The sequence below is a fragment of the Diadema antillarum genome, unplaced genomic scaffold, assembly GCF_040938485.1.
Source record: "Diadema antillarum isolate AM-2024a unplaced genomic scaffold, OU_Dant_1.0 seq00001737_RagTag, whole genome shotgun sequence".
NCBI lineage: Eukaryota > Metazoa > Echinodermata > Echinoidea > Diadematoida > Diadematidae > Diadema > Diadema antillarum.
The window spans coordinates 14,162-39,013 of NW_027272421.1; the positions used below are offsets into that span (position 1 = coordinate 14,162).

At 39.4% G+C, this 24,852-nt stretch overlaps 2 protein-coding genes across 2 annotated transcripts in view; one reads left to right on the forward strand and one right to left on the reverse strand.

Moving 5' to 3' along the window:
• Positions 1 to 19,464, reverse strand: part of LOC139711939 (two pore calcium channel protein 1-like) — a gene marked incomplete at its 3' end in the record, with an annotated part of 28,906 nt that extends 9,442 nt beyond the window's left edge. Inside the window, exons 1-6 of the mRNA XM_071623787.1 lie at positions 19,354 to 19,464; positions 16,446 to 16,756; positions 6,109 to 6,222; positions 5,327 to 5,457; positions 4,401 to 4,489; positions 46 to 139 (exon numbers count right to left, since the gene is read on the reverse strand). Of these exons, the coding sequence (XP_071479888.1) occupies positions 46 to 139; positions 4,401 to 4,489; positions 5,327 to 5,457; positions 6,109 to 6,222; positions 16,446 to 16,756; positions 19,354 to 19,456 (842 nt within the window). The remainder of the gene's footprint in view (positions 1 to 45; positions 140 to 4,400; positions 4,490 to 5,326; positions 5,458 to 6,108; positions 6,223 to 16,445; positions 16,757 to 19,353) is intronic.
• Positions 19,465 to 19,917: 453 nt separating this feature from the next.
• LOC139711938 (dynein regulatory complex protein 10-like) lies at positions 19,918 to 23,465 on the forward strand. The gene is made up of 4 exons (XM_071623786.1): positions 19,918 to 21,149; positions 21,614 to 21,847; positions 22,539 to 22,610; positions 23,048 to 23,465. The coding sequence occupies exons 1-4, from the start codon at positions 20,214 to 20,216 to the stop codon at positions 23,324 to 23,326; spliced, it is 1,521 nt and encodes a 506-aa protein (XP_071479887.1). The 5' UTR covers positions 19,918 to 20,213; the 3' UTR covers positions 23,327 to 23,465.
• Positions 23,466 to 24,852: the final 1,387 nt, after the last annotated feature.

Sequence of the window (24,852 nt, forward strand, 5' to 3'; positions counted from 1 at the left end):
TCATATTCACAGGACATCAACCCCAATCAAAGCCATTCCACTTACTTTGCCGTTGTCATTAAAACAAAGAGATTTACGAAGCTGTCCTGCAGCGTCTGGAAATAGATGTCATCCTCAACTGTAACAAATAAGTAGAATCCTGAAAGAAAGATGTAAACAGTGCATGGAAGATAGGTAAGAATATATCACAAACTGCATCTCAGTCAAAAGAGTGAATAAGTTTTCAAGCGTGACATTACTGATGTACACACACACACACACACACACACTAACACACACACTAACACACAGTCAAAGGAAACCCGGCATTTGTGTGTGGGTAGATTTTGTTTGGTTACAAATAGAGGATGTACTTGAGAGAGACAAATATTTTGGGGCAAAATTTGAATATAATTTGAATATTACGCAGGACTGTGAGGTTAGGGCACGGTTGTACAGAAGCACATGAGTGAGAGTGAGGAGTTGCATTTGAGCAGTGCTGGCGAGAGGTTGCTGGGGACAGGTTGAAGCACTAAAGAGCAGAGCCTGACCATCCCGAAGATATTTGGCTGCGATGCTTGGTGCTATCCCCATGGACACCGCCTGCCTAACCTCATGAAAAGTAAAAGTGACGAAGAAGCTGTAAGTTTGCAAACATTTCCAGATTGATAACAGATCACAGATGAGTGCAGAGAAGGAGAATATAAGTCTCACAGTATTAGTGTTTGCAACGTACGGGATGATAACTGAGCCAGAAAGAATGTTGGCCTGGTAGTGAGTAAGTTTTAATAATCTTATGTTAGTGTAGAAGTATTGTAGTGCGAACACCAAAAGGCACAGTCATTGAGTAGGAGAAAGGACAGGGTTTTCCTTGTGGCTGTAATGATAATCCCTTGGTATCGTGTGGCTGCTCCATTGTTCTCTTAGCCTGATACTCATAGGTAATAAGTGCTGTATACGCTGTTATTTTTGCGTACAGATATTTCCGCAAATAACGAGGTCAGAGACATTTTCGCGCAATGTTGTTTGACGATTACGTTAATGCTCCACTATTAACACAGTGCATGGAGACATTTTCGGGTGTTGTTAAATTCGCAATCCAACTGTGATTCGCGAAATTCGCAAAAATCAAACCCTCACGAAAATAACAGCTTATACAGTACAATACACACACAAAGATCGATGAAGAATTGTTTTAAATCGATCCAGAAACTAGTGTTACATGTAGGTATGTTTTGTTTCGTGAAATTATGCTCCCTTAATAGTACTAAAGTGGTAGAGAGTAGATTTTATGCATAGGAAATGAACAGTAGCCAGCATAAGCTTGTCTAGAAAGGAGTATGTATTGAAGTATTAGGCACTTTGTGAGGGTTTGTTCGAAAGAGAGACCCAAAGTAACCGTGTCATCAATAATAGCTGACTGGTACAGTTATTCATATTACATGAAGATGCTAGTTCATATGTAAGGGGGAAAATAACCCGATGATCTGGTGTATACCGAAATGAAAAGTGAACAATAATTACCTCCCTTTGTGGAAGTCACTGCACTAGATTCCATAACACCATAAGAGTATATGAAACCTGAAGAAAATAAAGAGTTGTGCTGTTTTGATGACTGTATTCTACATTGTAACAGCACAGTGAGAGTAGATAAAAGGATATGATAGAGTACTGAGTATGAGGAATTCCCCGTGAGATGTGTATTGTGAGGAAAGATTCTTTGCTTCATTTTATAGCCATTATCCAGAGTCAGATTCAATCCAGACACTACATATCCGAGATCTATCCAGAGTCGGATACAGTCCAGACATCCAGTATCAGAGGTCCAGCCGCAGACACAGGCAGGCACCTCCGAACCAGACAGCTATATTGTACTGTAAAACACGATATTTTCGCGACATGAAATTTTCGGGAATTGGAGCCGACGGCCTTTTTCGGGGCATGAAATTTTCGCGAGTTGCCTCTAACATTCAATGCATGATAGTGTAGACAGGAACTTCCATGTTCATTTTAATTTTGTGAATCTTGGCTCTCGCGAAATTAAAATGCACGCAAACATTCCTTGTTTTACAGTACTCGCGAATCCGCCGACAATGTGTATCCAACAACACAACTGATAATGCCTGTCAACACCACAATGCACTGCTGGAAACGGGCATCAGCCTCCTTGCACGAACCGGCTATCTAACGCCAGTATCCAGCTTTGCTCGAAGGGAAGTCATCGAGCGGCTATCCGCATCATGGAATTGCATACATGTACAATGTATATGTAGGGACTTCGTACACTGGGGATTCTCTGAATTGAAATGCATGTGCTTTACTTAGGGATATTGCTGGCAGGGTATAAGAACTGGTGAAGAATTTAGTCTGCTTTTGTTTTCTCCTTTCTTTCTTTCTTTTTTTGTGTTTTTTTTTTGGGGGGGGGGGTTTGGGGGGGGCCCGAAAGAGAGCTTTTGGTGCGATTGTACAATCTGGGAACAGAAGATCCCACATTTCACTGACGGAAGTCAATTAAAGGGGTCGGATGACATGAATTTGATTTCACACCGTAATCTATTGAGTATTTTATTGCGGTCGTTCTCCCCGAAACCCTTTGACACAAACACACAAATAAATCAAAATTGCACGCAGCAAGAAACATACAGCTCATATCAATCATACAGCCCAGTGTGAACTGAAAACAATGTTGTAGTATCATGTGGAACTGTTAATTCCAGACTTCACATTGCTTTATTGTTCCAAAATTGTGGGTTGTTTTTTTTTTTTTTTTTGGGGGGGGAGCAAGAAATCATATTGTAACAAGTCATTTTAATGAATGATATGATTGATATACTGTACTGCATGTGTCAACATGATACTTTTATAACTTGTAACTCTTTGCATCGTGAAACTGGAAATTAATTGGATTAAAGAAGAAATCAATTCCGTGGTACTACCATGCATGTACAGTCAAGAGTATGTGATAATGAGGGCAAAAGAAAAGTGGTTTCAAGTTGGTGAATGAACGCGTATGCTCATTGCTATGTGTATATTTATAGATACATGAATGGATGTGAGATTCACTTTCAAACAAATTGATAACACAGCAATGCCAGTTGGCCATTAAAACTTGTTGCGTCTTGATTGGAGAGCTCTTTAACACAAGAAATAAATCAAATATGAATATTGCCATCTGTCCAGTTTGTGCCAATTACATATTTGCTTCCACCTAATTCAATGTTGCACATGTTTTATCAGGAGGGTTGACAAACACACCAGCACAGGCCAAATGAAGTACTACACTACATTAAAAAAAAGAAGAGAGAAATAAATAAACAGTTGAGCTCATTACAAGAAAACAATGCACACGAAAAAAGCAATGTCCTGTGTATCTGCATGCTTGTGCACTGTCTTCAGTCTGTGTATGTAATACCAGAGTACCCCATGCATCACACATCAAACACTAGGCAAAAAGCAGAAAGGAAAGGCAGCTGCCAAAGGGGTTTGCCAGAAAAATCATCAACTTCACCCAGAAAATCTCCTCCACAGGCTAATTAAATTCATAATAAATCTACATGACAAATTTTATGTATTCTGGGTATCAATTCATGCAACTCTCTGGAAGTTTTGTGCCGCAGACATTGTTTTCTTTTTCTTCTCTTTTTCTTTTTTATATTCTTCGATGTGTATATTTCCCTCATTCATAAATTGTAAGTCCTTTCAATTATAAACATCAAGTAAGAATTTATCTCATATCAGCATCTGGGAATCTACAACATACAAGCAATGCTTTTATGTAGATTCCTCATATTTCACATTTTATTGTCTTAAATACTGTACTTGACAATTCACCCATGCATTTTTTTTCTCTTTATGGTTTATTTGTTGAAATGTGGAATATAAAACAATAAAAACAAACAAACAAACAATTCTGAAATCTTACTTGTCTTTGCTAGCAGAGCTGTGGTCACATGGCTGCCACAATTTGTACACGATACCCAGGTATTTGTACATATTATCAGCACAAATACAGTAGATTCATCGAGTATGGTAAAAAGCACTCTCTAAACCCTAATGGTGGGCCAACTTAAAACAGGGCCAAAGACAGATATCCATCAAAGAAACAGTTGCATCTTCATGGAAGTACACGTTGTATTGGCACACCATGGCTGACAACACCTGCTACTAAGTCTTACTTTCCAATACACTGCTTCTGGGCCCTGTTGCATAAAGCTATCATCGATGGTAACTTTACAATCAACTCTGCCATCAGTGGTAACCATCAGAGATTTCGTGGGTCTGATTGGCCATGGAATAGTGTTGCTATTAAAGGTAGATACCATTGACTATAGAGTTACCACAATTTTATGCAAAGGGGCCCAGGTGGATGCTCATCTTTGAAAATGTGCAGTAGTGTCGCTTTATAAACTGAGGGTACTTGCCTAGTATTGAGAATATGATCATGAAGTATGCAAGTAGAAAGAGCATCTCCATGATTGGCGGTAGAGACTGGATCATCTGGCGAAGAACTCTGGGATATTACAAACAAACAGAGAAACAAAACAAGAACAAATGAGGAAGTCACTTCACAGTCAGGCATGAGAAGCGCAAGTTTGAAACACTGCCCTCTTTAAACAGCATTGATCCCAATCAAAGTTGGAACCGGAATGGTATGTGTAGCATTTTGGCCTAAACAAACAAAACATTTCATTCAACATAGAGATGAAAAGTATCAACATTATTCTCAGAATTTTTCATGGCATAAGATGTCTTCTAAATGCCTGTAGAAGGAAAAAGTTACTGAACTCTCATGGACACCTGAGAGTTCAGCAGGCCATTTTCTGTCAAGGAATATATCACAAATGAGTATCAATCGCTTTGAGGTACAAAGGGCCCCTTTCCATCAGTAAATCTAAAGTGGTCATGTAAGTTTCAGAGTGTATATCTTGCAATATCTCCAACAAATGAATGATCATCTTTTTTGTTTTTGTTTCAGAATACAAATCTTTTGAAGACATATCACTTACAAATGTATATTCAAAGATAGGGCTAGTGCTGGACAAGTAATACTATTTCAGCGGAGAATATGTTCACAAAAGGTAGCATCATGGGTTCTTTCTTTTTCTTTAAAGTGCTGTAACTCTACGATTAGATCTCTCTCATATAATGCCCACAGGAACCCATCAATTATTGAACACAGTAGCAAAATATAAAGATGCATTTGTATAGTATATTTAAAGTTACTTTGCAGATTGTCATCAAATTCAAACATGACAAGAAAGTTGCTAGAACGAGAGAGTGTGGAAATGGGATAGTTTGGATGAAACAAAAGTTCGTAAAAAGTTCAAATAAAGGAAGTTATTATCACCTTCTCACTCCCCCACAGTAGTGGCAGTCCACCAGAAATATCGGCCGCAGCGCCCTGGTCACCCGGAAGTGTGACCGCTGCCGGGCGATGACCACCACGGCCTCACTGTACATCACAAAGAGCACCATTGCCTTTGGAGAGTGGTGGAAGTAGATAAATATCACCTCTGGATTTAGAGTGGATGTTTCCCTCTCAACAGAGTTGGAAATTGAAATACTGTATACTTCTCTAATAAACCTCAGTCCATTTACTGTAAACACAGCAGTGTCAAGTTTAGAATTACAAGATGTAAGATTTATCAATAACTGCTGCTATCCTTATCACGGAGGAGGGGAGAACTATGAAGAGTGATAAGATTAATGATGACAAGCAATTACACAATTAATCACAGTATTTGTGCATGCATGACAGGTTTAAAATATTTACAACATATTATGGAAAACAATTACCAAATATTCAAAAATATTTTCTTTTTTAGCTCCTTCCTACACCTCCATCCACATTGGCAAGCTAAAAAAAAGGGAAAAAAGCAACAACAAAGGAACACTACGAGTACATTGTCTCACAAACTTTAAATGTATTGTTATACCTTGATAATAAAAAAAGGGTTGTATATTTACTTTTTAAGATTTTGCTGCTGTTGTTGTTGCAATAATGTTTTTAACTCTAGTGCCAGTTCATTGAACTCTCAACAGGGTCTCACCATTACCGTACAAAAATTTATGAATAAATAATGCCAGAGACACTCAAGCCAGTGCAAGGTTGTAGCCACAGCAACTCACTTTCAACAGAGTCCTCTTGTGCTTGATGAAAGACTTGACCCCCAGCCATCTCATCTTGAGGCCCAGGCCAAAGGCTATGATGGTCAGCCCAAACAGCTCCAGGGAGGCATGGATCTGGAAGTAAATGTAAAATAGATAACATTAACCTAGAAAAAAATATATATACTTTCGGATTGTGGTCAAGATGCCATGGACTGATAGGACTCTAGCCTTTAGTCACACTGGCAAAAGATCGAGAACTTTATTAAAGATCGCAAAGTCTTCACAATCTTTGGTCCGTCTGTCCACATTGGCAGTCAAACTTCTTAATTTTTGGATTGAGAAGTTTGGGTCACTCAGGGTCACTAGTGCCCGTGTGCAAGAAAGGAGAAAGAGTACACCGTCTGATGGCTAGTTAATGTGATATGTAACAATGCAAACCTATAAATCAAAATGGCTACGCATTTCAGAGGCACAGTCGGCAAACAGGTGGTGGACTGGTCACAGGACAACAAACTTCATAAAGTTTCAGTTACACGCATTCACACTAGCACAAGATTGAGAAGTTTGGGTTTTTTTCGGGGGGGGGGGGGAAGAATATCCCTAGTTTTGAGTGGCAAGTTTCGCAAGAAGTTTCATGGGAAGTTTGCGGTCACACTGGCAAAACTTCAAGATCTTAAAGATCATGATTTTAAACTAAGTTACGATATTCTGCGAGTGTGACCGCGGTTGTAAGTCACCATTCATGAAACAAAAACAACAATACCAAAGTCCAATCGGTATTACAAGTATTGACATGTTCCTACAAGGACAGATAGCACATCAAACTCAATGCACATACCACATTATACTGTACGTTTTAGCCTGTCTGACACTCCACCATTGACCCTTATATCTTTACAACAATGCATATTAAACAATTACAAAATTACATACCATGCAACGTGACTGCATCTTGATATCTAATGACACAGAATTCATTGATTATAAGTACAAGTGTACATACAGTGTATAAAGTGTAACTCATAAAGTGATATTGCGATAATGATCTTGGACTGAAATCATTACATTTTTTTTTCCTTTGGTGAAAATGTGACTACGACATCCTAGATGTATAACATCAGGTCAAAGTTTCTCACTTTTTTAGTTTCCAAATGACATTTATAATCAAGAACTGACATTTATTTTCTACTAATCTGACAAGATTAAAATGAAAATAAAGGAAACCCTCTCCCCCCACCCCAAGAACTTCCATCTTTCATACCGGTCTCCCTCCCCTACTCCCCTTGCACTTCTGAAAGGCAGTGACCTCTATTAAACAGGGATGCATTTAAACAAAGATAATGATCAATAAAAGCTATCATAAACAGTGACATGAGAGATAACTGGGAAAAAGTCTGAACAGCAAGGACTTTGTGCCAGGCTAACTTAAGCCGACCAACAAACGTTTGACTACACTTTGATTTCGCTTCGTATCATGAAACTATAATCCACTTGACAATATAATATATTTTGTGGGTTTCACTTTTGAAATCTTAAATGTTTTTGCTGACAAAGCTGCGGACACATGTCTGCCATGCCTTTGTACGCATCATATTTTTAAATATATCGACACAGATCTACAGATCAAACAAATGGTGCAACCTGGCGCATGGCAAACAAATTATGCATTACGTTTGAACTGCTCTCAGCACTGGATGTTACTGTTGAAACAATCGATAGATTTTATGTGTTGAATCAATTGTGCTGACTAACAATGATATTTGTGATGCCTGCATGTCAATACTGCAGAAAAGAGTGTGAATCTGGGATAAATTTTCAATGTGAATTCTCCATCATCATTCACATTATTTTTCTGGTATGCAATACACACAAAATATACTACATACGAGCTACAAGTAGCGTGAAAGACATAGAAAATTTATATGCCCCAACGATTTCAACATCTATATTACAGTATATGACATTGGAAAGCCTGCTGCACAAACTCACAATCGATGGTGAATGCAGATTTTGCATTGATAAATGACAGATTCACAAGAAAGTTGGTACTGATATGATACACCTCTGCAAATAAGGATATAAGAGTCATAGATGATAATGATTAAATAATAACGATAACAATTAATGATAATGATAACAATATCAATAATAATAACAAAAAAACAATGATAATAATTATAATACTATAATAATAATAATAATAATAATAATAATAATAATAATAATAATAATAATAATGATAATAATAATAACAATAATATTAACAATAATAATAATTCAATATATTGTAGGAACAAGAATAAAGTTTGCTTTGTACAAGAAACAATTATTTTCTATAGCCTCAGTCCTTATGATCTCATATTTCGGCAGTGACATAAAATCTTAGTGGCTGATGCTCGCGGGCTGAAACAAATGCTGCACCTAGCAGACCAGGGCTGAAACACCAGTGATTGCATTTCAATAGCTAGCCCTGCTCCTTCTTTCACCCCCCTCAAGGAGTCAACCGGGGAGACATTGGCAAAAGGCAAAAGTGCAGCAAACAGCTATTAGCACTTCTCAATCTCTGTAACCGTCAACTCCTGGCAAGGTACTGAAAGAAGATAGTAGATGGACGCAGGTTCGCGAACAAATCGGCAGACGACAAAAAAGCGTGACTCAAGACATGTTGATCAAGCTGCTAAGCCCTCAAGCCTCTTCTTACACACACTCAAGAAAAAGTTTTTGAAAAAAAAAATGTCTATGAAATATTGGATTCTGGTGGGGTCCAGAGAATACTTCAAAGGGATAAGATAATTAGCACCAACAGAACATGAGACTAGGCCCCCTCCCCCTTCATATCCTCTTCATTCTTTATACCCACACCCCCCCCCCCCCCCCAAATAAAAAGGGGAAAAAAAGAAAACGTCAAGACCCCTTACAACTTTTGGGGTCGGTTTACAATAGAACTGTGCTGAAGGGGCGCGAACCAGTGCTGCTGCCGCACGAGAAAACTCGCAAAACTCGCACCCGGAGTGTGTGAACAGTTTGCACCCGATGACGGAGGCCTTGTTGTGATAGAACGTTGCCGAAATTGGCTCTTATTTTCACAGGCTCAGATAATATAGTAGAGCGAGAGATAGGCAAAAGAAAGACAGCGAGAGAGAGAGAGAGAGAGAGAGGGAGGTACATTGTAGGGACAGGGAGTGAATCTAAAAGGAGAGATGGCGCAGATAAAAAAAATAGATGGCAGACGCAAGTGAAACGAAGAATGTCGCAGACCGAGAATGGAGTCGAGAGAAGGCGACAGAGCTCGAGGCTATTGACCACAGAAGTGTCATACTGCCATAGCAACAGGAGTAGCTGGTACTGATGCTTCCACCAGATGCTGTTTGGGCTCTTGAATGTGACATCAGCAGCACATAAACATAATTTAAGACAAAACTTATAAAGCACAGAGGAATCCAGCAATTTATGTTCTACAGCAAGTTATCATGACCATTCTCCGACATTGCGTAAATACAGCATTAGCAATCTAATGTTTCCCCACTGACTTTTCACAACAATTCTGATTGTTATCTGCTTTTCAGTTCAAACTATTCCAAATTGGTATTCCTACACATCTAACTGCTTTCATTCGATCCAATGTACTGGTAGTATTAGGGATCTCCTTTCTAATTGCTGTTTAATCATGACTTTATTCAAGTTCAAGAAAGTGTGAGAATAACATGTAACACGTACAGTATACAAAAGAACCAGGTCCACCGTTTCATTCAAAAGCGAATGGCAGGTTTAGACACATACATGGGGGTGCAATAAACAACAATATTAGAGTTTACATTATTGCAACCCATATCACACATAAAATATCAAATACTACCGGTGATCAATCAATGAGAAATCAATACATATATTATTTCTGCGTTACAATAACAACAGTGGTGTACCAAGTAATTATCCTCCACAGTATCAATACAATAATTCACATTGAAATATAATATAATAAAATTATACAAACATATTAAAGACACTGAAAGTAGTGACTATACATTGTAAGTCCAGTATACAATGTATACAAATATGCAGACTGATATTCTGATATCAAGCAGTTGATGTATTGATGCATGCTATCATTACTGTTAGGATTACAAGGATCAACTGTGAAGAAAACACTTTTGTATAGCAGTGGAACTCAAACTACGCAAAGACCTCTTCGACAGCTTGTGAAATACCCTGCTCCTATCTCCCAATACAATAGCCATTCTTTCTTCATGCACCACATCAACTGGACCATGCAATGGCAGACAATATCATCTTTTTTCTATGATATTTTGCCACAGAACAAATAATGCAACCACTGTGCATCAAGAAACTTTTGTGTTTGGGGCAAATACACATTTATATGTACATGTAGCACAGTTGTATTTAAAGAGTACCATCTGCACTGGTGCAAAATTCACAGGGCAAACCGCACCTCAATGTGTCTTTCATCAATACAAATATCCCTACCGTGTGCTGCATCATAACATTGTTGAAAACTTGTAACTGCAATATCTGATGTAAACAACTTTTCACTTGGCTTTAAAAATATATGTTGTGACCAGAAAGTACAGTCTATCATATTTTACTCCAATTACTATCAAGTCCTCCAAATGTACCGGTAATTTCTGTTGCTCGAGCTTGAAAATTCCTATGTTTATAAAATGAGTGACAGAGAATGAAGGGATGAATGAATGAACTCTGAGAAAGATGGATTGATAGATTGATGGATGTACATCAATGTCTGCTACGTAGCTCATATTTTCATTGGCTTTCCATTCCTGTCACAATTCACGCAGCAATAAGCATGCCTATGACTGAAATCTGGGTTTGTTCTACTCTGATCTGTATCAAGGCAGTATTTCCACTGACATTATACATACCATAGTGTTTGGGTAAACTGTTCATGATGAGGGATGATTGCTCAACAACAGATGTAATGACTTCAAAGTTCAGTTACACTTGAAAATTGACAATGGCACACAATTACACCCCCCAAAAAAGCAAATAATCTACGGGATGACACACTGTGTGCAGCCAGCATTCTAAAACAACTTGAACAAAGTTCTACATTTGTACACAAGACTTTGTTTTTAGAGCATTGTGGGAAAACATGGTGTATCCTATGACATCCGCAATTCACAGTTGTCTTTAAAACCAAATTTTACCACGCTATGTTTTGCCTGAAAAAAAAAAATCTTATTTTCCAATTAAACAGAACAAAAAAATAAATACAGAAATTTATGTCTTGCACAAGATAAGATGACAAACAAAATCTAAATTTCCAAATCGTCACTGGGGGAAATAAAGGAAAAAGATGCAGTTGGTGAAATCTAAATCTTGACAGTTTGCAAGCAAATCTTGTTTTAGTCAAGCAATAGATAGAGGCTTTGAACAATAGAGAGACTTTGAACAAAGGAAAATCCGCTGTATCACACTACTTGTACAATGTGTACTTCGTGTACATGGACTATGGATGAAATGAAAAAGGAAACAAAAAATAAAACAAAAAATCAAATGATCAGAGCACTACAAAATGAGTAACAAAAGTAAAACTGCCTTGATAATCAATGCAATGTCGAAGTTTTTGTTGCATTTCATCATGGATGTCTCTTCGGTCAATCACTGCGATGATAAAACACTGAAACTGTGCAGGCTGGAAAAAAGGGGGTATGTATGGGGTGCCATGTGAGCCCATCTTTTAGCAATGCATATATCGGGGAATACTGCGCACAATCTCCGAGGACCTTCAATTTACTGCAGGCACCATTTCAAGAAATGAACATCTGACGACAGCCCGAGCCAAGGACAGAGGAGGAAGACGGGATGAGGATGAGGATGAGGAGATGAGATGGTGATGGCTGGAAGAGTACAGTGGTGGGATGGGAGGATGGGGGGATGGGGAAGATGGAACAGGGGTAAGGGAAGGGGGAGGGGTTGTGACCTACAGGTGGGAGGGGATGGGAGCTGGGAAGAATGGATAATATTGGAGATGAGATGGTGATGGCTGGAGGAGTACAGTGGTGGGATGCGGAGAAGGGGGAGGGAGAAGATCAATGGAGGAGGGGTAAGGGAGGGAGAAGGGTTGTGACCCACAAGTGGGAGGGAATGGGAGCTGGGAAGAATGGATGATACTGGAGATGAGATGGTGATAGCTGGAAGAGTACAGGGGTGGAATGGGATGGGGGATGGGGGATGGAGGAAGGTGGAGGAGGGGGTAGGTGGAGGAGGGGGAAGGATGGGGGAATGGAGGAGGAAAGGATTGTGACCCGCAAGTGGGAGGGGATGGGGGCTTGAAAAAATGGGTGATATTGGAGATGACATGGTGATAGCTGGAAGAGTACAGGGGTGGAATTGGGAAAGGGGGGAGGGGAGGGGGAAGATGGGAGAGGGGTAAGGGAAGGGGGATAGGTTGTGACCCACAAGTGGGAGGGGGTGGGAGCTTGGAGGAATAGATCATATTGGAGATGAGATTGTGATGGCTAGAAGAGCACAGGGGCGGGATGGAGGGAGGGAGATGAAGGAGGGGAAGGGAGAGGGGAAAAGTTGCGACCCACCTCTGAGATGGGATCTTGGAAGAATCAACACAAACCAAGATCTTGGAAAACTTTGTACACTGCATATAATGCATACAAATATCAAACTTGTTTAATACTGACTTGTGATACGTGTACACACCTTTATTGTATGGCCATACATATAATACTCATACATTGATCCACAATTGTACCAAGCTGTATGCTCACTTCTTTCAATACATTGTGGAGTGTACATTGTATTATAAAGACCAAGCTTGACTTTCTTTTACCCATGTTTATACATCACTGTCCTCTGATGTAATCAACTTGTGTGCTTCACTGAAGGAACAGCCAAAATGTACAGTTGAATCTTACAGTAGAGCAGAGCTCAAACCTGCTATACTGTCATCATGCACTATGAAATATGAGTGTGACAGGTTGTGTTGGTTTGTTGGTTTGATGCAGTTTTCCTGACAAGCTGCGGGGCACCGTGGATGTACATAGTGTACATGTATGTATCACAAATCTCTTGAAAGTAACTGCACATAATGTACAATTGGTACAAGTGATCATTAATGAGCAACTGGACAAAAAGGCATTAAACAAAGTTAACAAAACAAAAAAGAGATTCTAAGGTAAACCTGTAAATCAATTGAGAGCTTCTTTATACAGTGTTTGAAATTATTTTGTAAATAAAGTTGTAGGAAAGACAGGGTTAGGCAGGGCCTGGTAGGACTACAAGCTATTGAAAATAGTAACTAGAATGAACTGAAACAAAGGCAAAATGAAAATGAAGCATGAAATAAAACCAAACACTTTCAGCTTATAGAGTGTTGTACCGCAAGTTCAACTCTAAATTCCATATAGTCTCTTTTAACTAACCCTTCAATTAATACAAGTTGTACTACGCTTCGTTCACTGATTGGCACCCACCAAGAATGCTTCCTTCCACACAGACAGACACAGATGTCAGGAAGCTCATTGTCAATAGAGATTACCTAATCCCCCTAATCCCTATGGGTCATCACATTTTTCCTGTTGGACTTGGGAACATAATTACATATGAGTGGGCTTGCGTGTCCGATCAACAGTATTGTACAACAAGGTCAAGTGCAGTTATTAAATACTGAATGTTGATGAAGATGCTTGGCAAGTTCAAGGTGCTATACACAACATACAAGAATCTGGGCACACAATGGTTTATATACAAATGTAGTTTTGGTTGTGATCCTAATAAAAGGTGGGTCCCATTTTTATTGGGACCACTTTGTTTTTGGATATCTCAGTCATTTCAAACTGATTTTCATCAAATAAACTTTGAATTCCTCTTACAATTGTACACTCTTTCATATCTTGTAAGTGGTTTTGAATATCTGTTTAGAAATGGTAGAGATATCAAAAATCAAAGTGGTCTAAATGAAAGGTGGGTGCGGTAGTAATTCTATTAGGACCACAACCAAAACTATTATACCATCCCTTAAATTGGTTGATGGGGCAGTGAGTACCATCAATGGCACTCCATTCCCTTGCTTGACCCTGCCAGTACAGTGCACGTAAAGTAAAAGGCTATGGTTGGCTTATGGCGATATGCGTCATATGTAACATGAGCTGCGCACTGTAATGTCATGATCATGAACACTGTATGCTCAAAGGGTAAGCTAATATAATGGGTGGTACACCTTCAACGGAAAGCACTGATACTAATCCCACTCCCGGTAAGAACTATGCAATGCCCTTTCCAGATAGTGTCATGATTCATTACAGTATAAGCCTATAACCCCTGCGTGCAAGTACAACCAATTGATACAGTTGTATCATGCTATGAAAGGAAACTATTTCACATCAATATGCACTAAAAAAATTTAAGCCTACACCAAATGCTCCAGATATGAGGTAAAAGAAAGTTGTGTTTGCACCACATGACCTTGCAAAACAAACTGCCTTTGTTTCCTATTTGGCTTCATTCATTTCTATAAAATTTTCAGGAAATTCAGAAAGGAAGCTACATTGTATTTAGCATTTGTAGCTATATCTACAACAATTGTATAATACACAGGCAGTCTCAACCTATGCTGCAACAAAGGTTTGTCTTTCACAGATCATTTGTGTGGGTGGACATGCTATGCGTGGGTTAGCTGTAATTGAAAACATGCTTATCTTGTTTTGCAGTCAGAGTTAGTCTGAGCCATATATCACAACAGCAGTCACATTTATAAACCAAGTGTGAGATTCAGATTATAAATCGTAATTCAGTGGCGACCAACATCTTGAATGCATCAATACAATCAATTGTGAGAACTCAGTAACAGGGTGTACAACATGTGGTGTAGGTGGAGAATGCTGTGAAGGTTCCTAGGAATAACAAAGTAGACAAAGGGTTTCTCATGAGTCAAAGAATGATTTTCTGGGTACTCATTTGTTTTTGTTTTTTAATCAACAACTATGTAGTAAAGCAAGGGTCAGCACAGACATATTGTATCAACATCATCTGGTACACAAATAATTCAGTATCACCCTGAAATATTTGCATTCAAATTTTTGTTTTACAAAAATCATTACTACATTGTACGTACCATTCAACCTTGAAAGCTGAAACAAACAGCCATGTTACACTATTAACCAGTTCCAAATACCCTTGACTGCTCATACTCTCTCCTTTCACTTTCCTCCCCCCCCCCCCAAAAAAAAGAGAGAAAAGAATGAGTAAATAACTGAATACTACAGCTATATGGCAAATGAGTCAAATCCATGAATTCTTGTGTCAGTTTAGTTTGTTTGTTTGTTGTTGTTTTTTTCATTGCAAATGATTGTCAATGACAAATTGTTTTTAAAAAAAAAACTTGTTTCACAACATTGGCTGGCTTTGCTGGTACATGTAATTTGCAACAATTGCATTTAACAATCGAAATGGTCACAGCTCAATTTCACTGTTGCCCAGATTTCAAACAGAGTGCTGAGTGTAATCACCGTATGTTGCAACCGTTGCAAAGCATTTTACAAGTATTTAAAAGTATAGGGGGGTGGGGGAGAGGTATTCAGCACAGGACTTTTTCAGTGGTACATTGCACTTGCCAGAACCCGGTTAAACGAAACCCTTGTTTACACAAAAAAGTAAAAATTCAGGTCCTACAATTCACTTTATATCTATCTTTCTATACTTTAATGTTTGGCTACAAATTTCTACATATTAACTCTTTATGTGCCATGGTGGAAACCCCCGGTGTGCCACATTATTCTATTAGACAGCAATGTATCCATGCTTTGAGAAATCATTCTGTTTTTCAAATCTATGTAACTTATGTAGATATTTGTTAAGTTGGACATGTAGTGAGCGAAGTTGTAGAGAAAATGCCAAGCTTTACTTTGACGTAAAATGTATGAAATATCTATGGGTCTTTTTCTTTCAAATGACCAGTAGCTACATTGCTGCAAAGGCATGACTTTTGCACACAAAATAGTTACAGAAACTTGTAATTCATACAAAAATCGAGTAGGGAGCACTGCTTGCTAGCCCATCACCACATAAATTGCAAGCTATCAGAGGAACGGAATCGCGAGAAACGCTTTCATTGTACTGCAGTGGCATTTGGCGATTTATCAATCGGTTTGGGCGGGTTTGTGCGTTTGAGCAGAATATGCGAAGTTGGCATGCCGTCGACTGAGTCGGGCGTGCGAACGTGGCACATAAAGAGTTAAAAGAAAACTGCCAGTCCGGAGGACTTTGCTTTCACTGGAGTGCCTGTATTAGCAGTTTGCAAGTTGTTTGTAATCAACAACACGATTGGACTCAAAAGAGCCTCGGGATCGAGGAGGACGACTTACAATCGGTTCCAGCTGGAGCGCATCCACCGCCGGCTCCTCCACGAGGGCCAGGAGCATGACGAGGAGCGCGGCCGCCAGGTCCATGATGTAGAAGTAGAAGTTGTGCACCATGACGTAGGCTGGCAGGGCGTCCTGGCTCCGCGGGTGGGTGTCGAAGCGGTCGTTGTTCTCCCCCTCCTGCAGGTAGATGGCGGCCTCGCGGTAGTTCAGGTCCCAGTCCTGGCTGCCGCCCAGGGCGGGCATGGAGAGGGAGGAGGTCTGGTGGGCCAAGAAACCAGGACTACGGGCCACCGAGTCATTGTTGATGATATCTGAAAGGCAAAGTGACCCCAAATAATTAAAAGAAAGGGATTTCAATAACATTGCTGTCGCAATTTTCTTTTTGTCTGATAATTTTTCAAGTGACTGGCTGAAAACAAAACAAAACAAAACTTCTATGGGTATAATTCCCTTGTTGACATATAATTGAAAAGAAAACTTGTATACTAGAATTCAGAATTCTTGTTGTGTTGTGATAAAGAAGCAATGATGAATTTCAAGGAGAAAGGTTGCAGTTACAATATCATTGCCCTAAAATACACTTGTATTTTTGTGTAGCACTCAAACTAGTTGCAGAGTTGTCGAGTTCAGCAAACATCATTAAAACATTTCAGCCAATGCGCATAAATTTGTGGTTGCAACCATATTCACTATTTGCTGAACATATTGTAAAGCCTTACATTCTTAGTTTTAACTTTTCATGACAGTTCTATTATTTTGATCATCTACTTTTATTCTATTCATTAGACTGAATCAGCTGGAATGAAGGCGTGGATTTGGACCTTAAGACCATGTAGTCACAGTGCCCTACAAAAGTCCCTGGAACTGCTGACAAAGGATGGACTGTAGAAGTTAGTACTAGTGTTTCTGCTGCTTACTGCATTCATGACTCCTTTTCTGAGTACCTGCTGATTTCTATAGGTGACGACACAGTCAGATTATGACTGACAAAATGTAAACACTGGCAAAATTTGGAGCACTGACTTACCAATTTTTAGAATTCTTATCACTTTAATTCTGAGCGTTGTTTGGAATCAACATTAGAAGTTATAATCCACGCTCCTTAGATCAGCTACTACACTTTAAAGTGTGGTTGTAGAAGTTGTTGCATCTTAAGACCTTTATAAACTAGACTTGTGATTTTTCTGCGATGGACTCATAATCATCAAGACATATTATCTACAATTACCACTGATATAATTTCAGAGGCCAGTCCTTTGATTTGAAAAAAACAAAACACAAAAAACATTATGAATAAATGATGTTAACTTTGAAAGTTCTGATGGCTTGGAAGTACTACCGGTACTGACTCAGATCCACTCTGTATTAGTATGACAGTGAAAGTGACATGTGATGCTTGGGGTTGTTCCAATACAATCTCATCATCACAAAGAGCTGCACATGGTTGTAATGCTGACATGCGCTATGTGCACTGGTAGTGACATATTCCACACAACACATGCTACAATGTACACTGCCAGAACACTTTACGTATAGCCAATGCATGTACATATTATAAAGAATCATTTTATTATATTTTTTAAATCATAGACTTAGCACACATTAATTGGTTTAAATATTAGAATACAGAACTGGTTCATTCAGTTTCAGTATCACTAATGCTCTACACGATACCTATAGTCTTTGTGAATAATTCATAAGTGTACCGGTAGAGTCTTTAATATTAACATACAATTTTTTTGTACTCTATATATGACAAATATTGGATTACAGATAAATCTATTTACCCATTGAGGACGAGTCCCAAAACAAGTATACCCAGGCAGGGGTCTATGGGAAATGCATGCTGTACGAAAGCAAAATCTGATCGTCCTCAACTGGTTAATGTCTATTGCACATAAAGAATACATCTACATTCATTACAAAATATAGATCTAAAACTCAAATGAAGCAAATATTTATGATGTAACTTTTTAAAACAATTTATATTATATGTTGAACAGGAAACTAAATCTTTGGAAACCACCACATAATGATAATATTAACAATAATAAGAATAATAATAGTAATTATAATAGTTATGATAATAATAATAATAATAATGATGATAATAATAATAATCATGATAATAATGAGTGCATCAAAGAAGATTCGTGTTAGGTACCCGCGTAAACCAGCTTGTTTAACTCTCGCGAAAAGTTCTTCTTTCCCCTCAAAATATTGGTCCCAAAAAGCAGAGGATGTTAATTTCTTTCTCTCTCTCTCTCTCTCTCTCTCTGTCTTTCTTGAAGTTTGGGTGTTCTATTTCAAACTCAAAATTTAATAATCCCTGTCTGAAGACTTTTTGTTGGTTTTGTGATGCAGGGTCACATATGACAAAAAGCTTCATGAAATGCTCCCCAGGCCGCCCCCAGGCCAGGGGCCAGCTATGGCAGGAGTCTTTCACTGCACTCTTCACTACACACTTCAGTCAGACAGTGAGCAAAACCATCTTTGGGGCGAATGCTATTGCTGGCTTGACCATAATTAATATTGCTGAAATTTAAACAGTTAAGAGCAAAAATTGAATGGAGTTTCTAACTATATGATCATGGTCCGATGGAGGTAGGAGGGCCCGGCCCCGTGCCCTGGACAGGCCTGGTCTTCATACCAGCAGGGAGGTGAAAGAGAGATCTCTTCCACCTCTCTGATACCAGGTATACATACGACAGTCGACGGTCCACGTAAATTTGATCGGCCATCGCGTACGTGCAGTAGACTAGTGTTTCTACGTGCAAGGTATGGAGCTAGGTATAGTACATGCGCTAGCAGACGTCCCCTTCTCGTTGTATTCATTGCAATTACGACAAGTGCGAGAAGAAATATTGTTCATAAGTCCATTGATAGAATAAAAAACATGACCCCTTACCACATCTCACAGATCGGAAGCTATGGCTTGCCTGGGATTCGGTCAATAATGGGCTTTCAAGTTCAACAGAATCGGCGATCACTTCATCCTCGATATCCGCCATGTTTACGTTCCCATCTGATAAATTCTCGTTTTCTCTCGATGAGTAAGAATGAGAATACGCGAGATTCAGACCCGCCAGTTGACCCTATCTCGACCTTTTGCTGATGGCAGGCCTCTGGTGTGAGTAACTAGGCAACGAACCGTATCACATAAATACCTGTAGGCGAATGAATATGAAATATTCCTGTAAAAGCCGCAGAACAAGGTGACGTATACACAAAGTACTGCTCTTAGTGTTAGTTGATATCTCCTCCATTCAAACCGTAATCATAGCTTCAGTTTATTTATCTTAAAATATGATATAAACTAAGAGTTATATTCTTGCAAGCGCACGGATATTCTATGCCTCTCGACTGTGGTGAGGTTACCTCACCAGTCCCGTTGTTTATGTGTTGTACTGCGCCTCTCCTGTGTGTGTACAGTGCATGGTTATGGTGCGGTAAAAGGTTTGCACGCATCGTGAATGCAGTGCACGATTTGGATTTAGGCCTATGTGCTGCTAGACAGAAGGTAAATTGATCGTGATCGTTGACGATGGTTACGTGCCAAACTTTGTTGACATTGTGCTTGTTTTTTAGCATGCCCGTGATCATCAAGAAACTAACGGTGGAGCAAAATCATTTTTGGAAATACTAGACTAGACTGCAGAAAACCATTCTTTGGCCAGAGCGGACAGTTTACTTCGTTGTATAAGAAGGGGTGCACCCACGGTTGACAAGTGTTTGTGTGATAGTTTGTCCGCAAAAAAAAAAATCAAGATGTCGTTCGCCGACATGGCAGTGATGGAGACCTTTCGTCTCCTGGACAAAGTCCGGGCGGAAGGTCCCAAGGAGCGTCCTGAACGACCAAACATGGACTACCCCCACGTGAAACCCCATCGACCAAGCAGACCCAAGGAGCCCAAAGCACACAAAACGGACCCCCTGCGCATTCTTGACCCCGGGAGAAAGAAACTGACGACTGTCGAATCCCAGCGCATTCTCGCCGTCCTTGACGAAAGTATCAAGAAAGTGGAGGTAATGAGCTTGATGCCGTACGCCTGTGAAAATGTCAATCGTTTTAGTGCCGTACTTGGTGCAGAAACCGTCCTAGCCATGCAAGAGCATGGAAAGATTGAGGCATCCTTCCGAGAGGCATTCAAAAAACTCAGCGACTACCAGAATACTGACAAACTTTCCCTGCGCTCAGGTGCAGGCAGCCGAAAATCCACACCCGGCATGTCACTGCGTCAGGACGTGGAAGATGACCATTTTGAGGAAATGCAAATGATCGAGAGCAGAAAGCAGACGCCGGTCGATCGGTTACAGGAAAAAGTGGAATCGGTCACACTCGAGAACAATCAGAACGTTATCTTCGACGAGGAGGAGGAGCAGCTTGCGAAGGCAGTCGGCGTGTACGAACAGCAGCTCAAGTTCTCATGCAGGAACATCCTGCGATTGCTCAGTCTGAATCCGGCAGCAGTCAACCAACTGCGTGCGGAGCGGGAGCACCGGGATCAGGAAGCGTCTGCTCTCATCGGCTACATGAAGGACCTGCGGGGATTTATCCTGGAGAGGCTGCTGACCACACCCCTGGAGGAGAAGGAGAAGACAGACTATCTGCAGGAGATCACCATCAGGGAGCAGAAGAACTCGGAGGTCATCAAGAAATTGTCAGCGGAGCTCCAAGAGGCCATTGAAGATAAAGATATGAAGGTACGGTTAAAAAAATTGTCAGAAATTTGCAAAGGCATTCGAAGAGTACAACCTTGATATAAAACTATGTTGAGCAGACCTGTTCTTATTGTTTTCTGGAATTAAATGGTAGATAATCTGTGAATTTATTTTGATAATAAAATTTCTTATGTCTCAATCCAAAATTATGATGTATTTAATTATTGGAATGATGATAAGAGAAATTCAGTCAGTGGTCACTCACAATATAAATGTGTTTACTTTCATTCAAAGAGAAGAAAGGTGATTTCTGTGACAGTAGTTAATCATAATTGTAAAGATGCTAAATGGCATTATTAACCATGGTACACATATTGTAGCCTCCCACTATTGATGTTACTGCAGCATGTAAGGGCTTCCTTGTTTAAAGGGACACAGTGGATAAAAACGCTGTTTCCATGCCAACTCAACGAGATTCTATGTATTGATCCATTTTCATCCTGCAGATATCCAAGCAGAATGATGAGATCCGTCGCCTCAAGGGGGACCTCCACCAACTGGAAAAGTTCTCTGAGGAGCACATCCGGCGCACCAAGTCCGAGTCGGAGAAGCAGCAGCAGGCGGACCTGAAGAACTCGGAGGTGAAGCAAAGCAAGCTGCAATCGGAGCTGCAGGCTCTGCGCACGCAGCTGGCCAACCAGACTTCTGAGCACAGGGACAGCGAACTGGCTCTCAGAAAGGTGTGTATAAAATGAAGGAAGGTTCTATAGTATCTCTTTTTTATCTTTTTAACGAATAGAAACTTGTACAACTGTAGAATGATCAACTGGATCCACATTGTAGACAACAGATCAACTCATGGTTTGCAGTTATAGAGTGGAATGAAAATCAATAAGTGCCAAATATGATACAGCTTGAAGGCTTTCATACAAAGTGTCTCTAATCTTGCAATTTGAATTTCCTTCTTTTTGAGTGTGAAACATCTTGGTAGTAATTGAAATGATCCAAAATATATTTTCAATGTACAAACATGTACTGTATATATCAATAAGTGATGTGCTTGACAATAATGACTACAATGTACTTTCATTTTTTTCTCCCACACATTGTGTGCCTAATCCACAGAAAGCAACTGGAGCATGAATTTTCTCTTTTTATTCAAAGTTACAGTGTATGTCAATGTCTGTGATACCACGGTCAAAATGTGTATTAGATATACAGTAGTTACAAAAATACTTACAAATAATTATCATTTGGGTGATTACCCTGCAACTTTACTTGAAACATGTTAAGCAATGAGGGAAGTTCTGTATCATTTGAATCAAAGGTTATTATTGGAGGAAGAAACTATGCATGAGAAAAATCTCTGCATTTTGTTATCTACATTGTGTATGTCTCTCTACAAATAACTTTAATCCTTTTACATTTCAGAGAAAGTACATGATCGAGACAGAAGTTGAGAACTGGATCCAGAAGTATGACCAAGACATGGGAGAAAGACAGGTAGGAGAGACATAACAGACAATATGAATTTTTGAATGCCAGTTGAGAGTGTTTGTCAATTCATTTTCGAAGTTTGCAGTTTCCTGCGAATTTATATTGAATGCATAATTTACGTTTAGTATTGATTATGGCGTTTATGTTTGAAGAAAACATGCTTGTAAAACTACCAATTTGTCACCTAAATTGATGACCATTGAATAGGAGGGGGTGATGTTGTTGTGGGATTTTTTTTTTCTTCATTTTCTTGTGCTATTTTCTGACAGAAGGAAAACAAATGATAACAGGCACAGTAAAAGTTGTTGTGTTTTGCTCAAATTGGATGGATGTAAACACAACTTGAAGCTTCAGGCAGAAAATGATACCTGCCAATCATAGTGTTAACCTGCACAAATTTTTCAAGAAAATGATGCATCTTTACACGCTCCTACCTACCACAGGCAGAGTTTGAGGACGTGGATGCCATCTACACGGAGGAGAAGGCACAGCTCAACGAACTGGAGGAGCGTTTCAAGACGCTGGAGGAGGAGTACAAGCGCATCGTGGAGGAGCGCCGCATCGCCCGCGAGAAGAAGGAGCGCGAGGAGCGGGAGCTGGCCATGATGATCAAGGCCGCCACCATCGTCCAGTCCTTCTGGCGCTCCTACAAGTGCCGCAAGGCGCTCAAGTCCAAGAAGAAGGGCAAGAAAGGGAAAAAGGGGAAGAAGGGAAAGAGATAAAGATGCTCACACTCATCATCACCAATTTCGTTCCGTGAAGGCAGGCTTTGAAGAACTTGAACTCATTTTCCTGGAGGGTCACTCGTGAGGTGGTGCCCTTCTTCTTTGATTTTACTTTTTTTCGCTCACTCCATCAGAAGCAGTCTTTCAGTCAAATCGCTAGATTTATGCAATAATGAAATGCATGGTTGTTGTTTTTTCACCTGCCTGCCTTTTCTCAAATTTTGTCTTTAGTTTGTATTCCAACATAAGAACATGAGACAGTCCTAAGGGTTTTCTACGTCGGTTGTCAGCTGACATGCTGAAGAGATATCCAGAAACATTCCTTTGATACCTCATGCACCATCACCTTTTACGAAGTGCCATTTGGGTGCACAGGTTTTCAACTGTGTATCATTTCACTGCATGGATATGAACTGGAAGTCGGTGCTAGAAACTTGCTTCTAAAATAAGCTCTTTTCAAACAAAGAAAACACCTTTCTATGCAGCCATACATCTGTCATTCTATACACGACATTTCTGTTGTTTACCCTTCTCTGGTGAGAGATATGTTGTATAGAGTGGACACTGGTTTTCATGGTGTGCTGTAGTCCAGTTGTGAAATGAAAGAGAAAGACTAAAAGCAATATTGAATGTGATTTAGTTCTTCCCAGTCCCAAAGGTTTTGGCACTGAGTACCTCTGCTTCAGTAAGTGAACCAAAAGCTAAAGTGTACTCAATTGTTTATCAATTGTAAAAATAAGTTGGTAGATTGAATGTAAATCATATAAATGCATATATTTAAATATATATAATATGCCTTGATCCAAATTTTCTTGATTGTATCCTATTTTGTTCTTTTCCTAGTCTGTGACACTGAATGATCACTGAAGAATATTGTGAAATGTGTGTGTGTGTGTGTGTGTGTGTGTGTGTGTGTGTGTGTGTGTGTGTGTGTGTTTGTGTTTCCGCTGAACAAAATCATGTGACTGATGTGCTTTGGGCATACATTGTATGCATTGTAATTTTTGTTCCATCAGTGAAATATCTAAACTTCACAGCCTATTTTTCAGATTAGACAAATACAATATTGTACATTTTTTTTTTTTTGCATATCACTATGGTTCATCAGTATGTATACCAGAAAAAAAAGAGAGAGAGAGAGAGAGAATACAATTGTTCATGTATACCTATTATGTAATCATGGAAACACCTCTGTGTGGAGCGGTCTCTCGTTTTACCATTATTATCACAAATACAAATAGCAAGTTTCATCAAAGTCAGTCGTGAAGTGATTAACTTACACAATTTTAACTCTTTTATTTGCCCTCTAAGTGCCAACGGTGAAATAGCTTCATAGAGAGAATGGGATGTAGTTGCTACCTCATGGCGCAAAAAAAATGAAATATAAAAAAATAATATAAAAAAATCTAAAGAACTGATTTTGTTTTTGTTTTTTTATTATTATACTTATATGTAAGAAGTCATAGAACATTTGATATCAACACTTCATCTCACTAGCATAATGTTTTTTGAACCAATAATAC

Excerpts from the sequence above, each read along its gene's own strand:
- LOC139711938 (XM_071623786.1), top strand. The coding sequence starts at position 20,214 with ATGTCGTTCGCCGACATGGCAGTGATGGAGACCTTTCGTCTCCTGGAC. Across the intron at positions 21,150-21,613 it reads TTGAAGATAAAGATATGAAG|ATATCCAAGCAGAATGATGA; the intron begins GTACGGTTAAAA and ends TTCATCCTGCAG. Across the intron at positions 22,611-23,047 it reads AAGACATGGGAGAAAGACAG|GCAGAGTTTGAGGACGTGGA; the intron begins GTAGGAGAGACA and ends TACCTACCACAG.